The sequence below is a fragment of the Pteropus vampyrus genome, unplaced genomic scaffold, assembly GCF_000151845.1.
Source record: "Pteropus vampyrus isolate Shadow unplaced genomic scaffold, Pvam_2.0 Scaffold34, whole genome shotgun sequence".
Classification (NCBI taxonomy): domain Eukaryota; kingdom Metazoa; phylum Chordata; class Mammalia; order Chiroptera; family Pteropodidae; genus Pteropus; species Pteropus vampyrus.
Genome location: NW_011888815.1, coordinates 6,506,848 through 6,512,335, shown reverse-complemented (window position 1 = coordinate 6,512,335; position 5,488 = coordinate 6,506,848). Strand labels below are relative to the sequence as shown.

General features: G+C 55.3%; 1 protein-coding gene across 1 annotated transcript in view; it reads left to right on the top strand.

Annotated features, from left to right (window-relative positions):
* Positions 1-5,488, top strand: part of LOC105290273 (A disintegrin and metalloproteinase with thrombospondin motifs 17-like) — a 30,577-nt gene that overhangs the window by 11,412 nt on the left and 13,677 nt on the right. Inside the window, exons 2-3 of the mRNA XM_011357314.2 lie at positions 2,589-2,716; positions 2,892-3,099. Of these exons, the coding sequence (XP_011355616.1) occupies positions 2,589-2,716; positions 2,892-3,099 (336 nt within the window). The remainder of the gene's footprint in view (positions 1-2,588; positions 2,717-2,891; positions 3,100-5,488) is intronic.

Genomic DNA, 5,488 nt, shown 5'->3' with positions numbered 1-5,488 from the left:
TTTTGATTGTTTGGCTAGAAAACAAACAAACAAACAAACAAAAAAGAGCTGAATAAAGGGCCAGCTCCCCTCAGGTCCTCGTCAGATGTGCTCTGGGAAGTCAGACAGGCTGGTTCCAAGGCACTCCTCAGTGTGGAAAACATTTTTAAAGTTCCTTTTTGTTGCCAAACAGTTGGAATTATTTTGAATAAGAAAGTGTTCAGCCTATTCTTACAGAAGGAAAATCCTGCCCTTGGCTCTTCTAAAACTTTTGCTTTTCAGACAGATTTTGACATGTAACAGTTTAAAGACCTGAGTGTTTAACCTGCCCTTTATGATGTTTTAAGAAAAGAAGAAAATTAAAAAAAAAAAAAAAATTTTTTAACTTACGTGTACTTAGGTTTAAGTGTAACATTTAAGGGACCTTTTCGGGGGAGGGGACATGTGTCCAACCCCCGCCTCCCATGAGCTTTAGGGCCTTGATCACCTGGCTGTTGATCCACACAAGATTTATGCTTTAATCAGATCAAAACCATAACTTTTCCATTCAGGCTCTTTGCTATGAAAAAAAAAAAAAAAAGCCTCTTTACCAAAATAACCAAGCCCGACGTCATCAGCTCTCATCTTCGGATTAAAGAACGCCAAAAAGTGAGACAGTCAGAACAAGATTTATAGAAACACCTCTGTCTCTGCGTCTGTGTGTCTGACCCTGCCTGATTCCGGTCCTGAAATAGCATCCACGCCAGTCGGTCTGACTCCGGCTCGGCCAGAGTTCCAGCAAAACGCATCTTCCTAAATATTCACGAAATATTCAACTTAGACTCAAATCTGCAACCCCACCCCCACCCCCGCCGCCGCCGTGAAGATTTGCTCAGAAAATTGGCGCTTCTGCCACTTGTGCCACGTGCTCAAGGCCCTCTGACATTGATCCCCCTGGCAACGCTTAGGTTTAAATTGCTCACGGGAGAATTTGAATCGACAGGGAGCACCTTTATTCAGCCAGCAGTGCTGATCACTCTCAGCGTCTGTCCCCGGCTTCTTCCCAGCTTCGTTAGAATGAAGAGCAGATGTCAACAAAGGAAGCAAAAGGTAGCGAGTGACTCTCTCCTGTCGTCGGCTTGCGGGCCCCATCCCTCGGTCAGGAGCCTGGAGAGAAGCTGAACGCTGTCCCAGCCCGTGGGGACGAGCCATGGTTTGGTCAAGAAACAGGCTGGACGTTCGGTGTTTGAAATTCAAGGGAAAACAGCAAGGAGCACAGAGCAGAGTCAGACTCGGGCAGGAGTGGCGAAGAGGCTGACGGCTGCAGATGAGGCCAGGGGTGTGAGCATCGGTATCAGGGAGGAGGCTGTGAGCCACGTGGTGAGGACGTAGTTGGCGGAATGGTCAGGTGACATCGCCACGCGAGGAAGCAGGGGACAGCCTGGGGCTCCAAGCAGCAGCCCTGCTGGCCCCAACGCACCCTGCCCAGGCGGCCCTGTGGGCGAAGCCAGCCGTGGGCTGATCCTCGCCTCCGAGGTCCCTCAAAACCGGCCACACATGGGCTAAAACGCACACGCTTTCCCAGCTCCCCAGGTGGCAGACAAAACCAGCTCTGACACCCGTGTGTTCTAATACAAGCCGAGCTAAATTCACCTCAAAAAGAAAAGAAAAAAGCCCAATGGGACCTTCAGACAGAGAGCTAAATTGAACTCATGGGAAAAAAAAACTAGGTAACGTTAGAATAACTGTTAATCACAGAAATATAAAGAACATTTGTCCTATAGGCATTTTTTCAGACGTCAAGTTTGTTATAGCTGAAAAAAGTCAGCTACAGACACATCAAGCAAGTCTGAACTCAGAAGTTAGAGTTGCTGGGGTCCGTTTTGCACCCCTGCTGCTCGTGAGCACCACTCCCCTCCCCCCGTGATGAGAGCGCTGGGCCCCACTGTTGGGAGGGAATGGCCCCCAGCGTCTCCCGGGCAGCCTGAGTCTCCTCGTGTCTGCACAGCTTGGCCGACCGCAGTCATCAGGCCACCATCTCTGTGAGTCACGTGCTTGCTCGGCAGTGGGGACGGGGCTTCCACACCTGGCACACCAGCTCCACAGGCCATGTCACCTCTGATAGCTGGCCAGCTCATGCACACTGTCACTCATTTCTCCTCCCTGCCCCCCGCCCCCGAGGTCACGAGTCCGCTCTGCCTGGGCCGCCTTCTGCTTTGTGTTTCGACGTGGGGAAGCCATCTTGCCAGCCTGGACACTGTCCCTTCCTGAGCTCCAGGTGGTGGCACCAGGAGGGGGCTCCGACCCACCCCGCGGGTCCCCCGTCACTGCACCTGTCACTCCTCAGCCTCTGTCACTCCTTCCATGCATCTTGCTGCCTGAGGCCGTGGGAATCGGGACTCAGCACTGGCACATCGTCGTCGCCCCTCAGGCCCTACTCAGGTCCCCCCCCCACACACTGTCCCTTGCCCCGTCTCCCGGGAAGTAAGGGAATATTGTGACCGTTCTTGGCATCCACCATTAAAATAGTCGTTGCAAGGGCCGCCAGCTGCCAAATGTAAAAGTCACCTGTGGTGCTGATGCCATTTTTCACCCTGAGCTGGTGCCTTTGCCCCGGTCTGGCCCTGCAGAGGCCATGGACCTGGGGGGCCATGTACTTGGGGGCCGCATACCTGGGGACAGTGTACCTGGGGGCCGTGTACTTGGGGGCCGTGTACCTGGGGGTCATGTACCTGGGGACCCTGTACCTGGGGGCCATGTACCTGGGGTCCTGTAACTGGAGGCCGTGGACCTGGGGGCCATGGACCTGGGGGCCGGGTACCTGGGGGCCAGCTGGGACCTTGTGCATAACACCAGGAGGTTTGAAGGACACGAACCCAGCACCCTCCTCGCGTCCCCAGCACTGGGCCTGGCAGCTCGTGGGGACTTCCTAGGTGTCGGGACTTGAGCCGAACCGGCCCGGGTTACATATTCAGTGGTGTCTTGCAGTGTTCGGCCACCTGCGGCGCGGGGACGCGGAAGCGGACCGTGACGTGCACCAACTCACAGGGAAAATGCGATGCTTCCACGCGGCCCAGAGCCGAGGAGGCCTGCGAAGACCACAGCGGCTGCTACGAGTGGAAGACGGGGGACTGGTCCAAGGTGAGGCCAGCGCGCATGCGCGTCCGCCCGCGCGGGGCCGTGCGGGGCGGGGCTCGGGGGCAGGAACGCGCCCCCCTCACGGGCCCGGTTCACGGCCGTGACCCCGGTCTGACCACTCGCTTTCCAAACCCCGCACCTGCCGGTGACCCCACCAGACAGCGTGCAATTCTAAGGGGACCGACTGGCCCCCAGAGCGCAAAGCCGTGGCCCAGCACCGCGTGGGTCGTTGGTCATGCTGCCATCACAGGGGCCCCGCATCGGCCAGGCAGCCTCGGCCGAGACACACACCCAGGGGGCTCGTGGGCGCACAGCACTTTCGTCGTGTCCAGGATGCTTAGGTGAGGGTCGGTGGGAGAAGGCAGGAGCCTTCTCCGCCACGGAGATCGTGCTGGGGCGGCAGGATTAGGCAGCATTCAAATGAGTTTAAAAAAACGATCTTTGCTGTTTAATCCTTTCCATTCCTTCACCTGGTGTCTCTGACGGTTCCCGCCAACTGAGAGCTAAGTGCTGTTGTCACGTGTCAGAACCGCCCGAGGTGGTTCTTCTAAAGAGCCTTTTCCCCCAAACTGTAAACTTTCTAATGGAATTTCCTAACGTCCAAATCTCGAACGAGAGCACGAAGAGCGTTTGTGTCGACTTCTGCTCTCAGCCGCCGAAAACACCTCCCTGTTTCTCTCTGGCTGTCTCTTCCCTCAAAGGCTTGCAGACGGGTGGCCCAAGAGCCACTGTTGTGTCACGTGGGCTGCACGATCTCATAAACGTTTTGAAGTTAGCTGCTAACGTTTAAACGCAGGGAACTGTCACCTGAAAGCTTGGATTTGGGCTTCTCTCTGAGAATCTGGCAACCTGGCACCGTGGCCTGGGTCCTCGTGCGGCCGCCGGCCCCTCTCCCTGGACCGCGGGTCTCCGGCTCCCCAGGCTCCTTGCAGCCGCATGGGGCTTTGATTTACCTGCTTGGCTCTGGCAGGGAACGTGGTGTGTGCTCTGCTTTAAGGAGGAAGGAATGGTTTGTCGGTTGGAAAGCAGAACTTACTGGAATCTGGTCTTTGCAGAAGCGCCATCCCCCACGTAGGTCAGACTACAGACTCCCCCTCGGAGTGCGTAAAATCCACATTTCTCAGGCTCTAGCTGCCTGGCTGTGTGACAGTGCAGCATCTGATCACAGCGGATTTGAGGAAGACCAAAATCGCCTCCTTTCTTTTTACTCCTGGATCAGAAAATCTGACCAAAGCAACAGAACCAAAGCCAACAATCCAGTTTGTCCAAAAATCAAACATATGAATGTAGTAAAGCTTAGTATGGAGCTGCCTGGATGATTCTTACATTGAAGGGGAGGCTTCGCATGAAGGCCCTCGCAAAATAAATACGCCGTTAGGACGTGGAGTCTCGGGATAGAGTGGTTAAGAGGCCCACTTACAGCTCCGGGTCACCAATTAATGAATCTTGACCTCTCTGACCCTCGGTCTCTTTATCTCTGAAATGGGAAGCATGGACGCTGGCCCTGCCTGCTTCTCAGAGCTGCTCGGAGCCTTCAAGGTGCTAGTACCTTGTGTGACTTAGCGCTCTGGTGACTAAGCCTGTCTCCTTGCCTCAGACCTACTGCCCAGTGTTCACGTTTTTGGGGCTTTCTGAGCTAACATTCTCTTATCAGTGGGGCTGCCCAGCCTCTTATAGACCCACACCAATCAGTGTCTCAAAACCAGGCGCATCCAGACCCAGCCTGGGAAAGGCCACCAGTGTGTCCCAGAGGCGAGGTGTCAATCGTTTAGGTTCTGGTCAGAAAGCGTTCTGTGACAGAATCATCTAAAGCTTGCCTGAAAGGTCACCAAGCGTCCAGCACAGTGACAGGCAGAATCTCGTTGTCTGGTCTGCAGACGTCCAGCTGTGCATTGGAATGAAGCTGTCATTATACCGGGGGAGCTAGAAGGGTCCCCGTGGTCACACGCGGAACACAGCCTTGCACTAGTGAAGGGTGCAGGAAGCGGGGGTGAGGTCAGTCGGTTCAGGTCTGGGCCACCTGGCACTGTTTCCTCTGTGCTGTGTCCCTCTGTGCTTCTTGGCACCAGGCCCTCGAGCCAGGGTCGTAATCTCGGGGAATAGAGGTTCCGAGAGGCTCCAGCGGGGGTGGAGGGTCTTTGAAACAGTCGCCGATGGGATAGTGAGCGTGGCCCCTGGGCTCCAGGCCCGCCAACCAGAATCAAGAGCTGTCAGGATAAGTGGCCCAAGTCGTCGGGGGTCCCTTCGGCTTTCTGGTCCCCTGGCTATAGTGTCTCAGCCAGAACCTGTAGGTCAGCAGGCTGCAAATTCAGAGAATCGGAGTAAAACCCGAAGCTAAGGCTGAGAACAGGAGGAAGGAGTAGTTTGAAAGGGAGTGTGAGTTGAAGGGGGA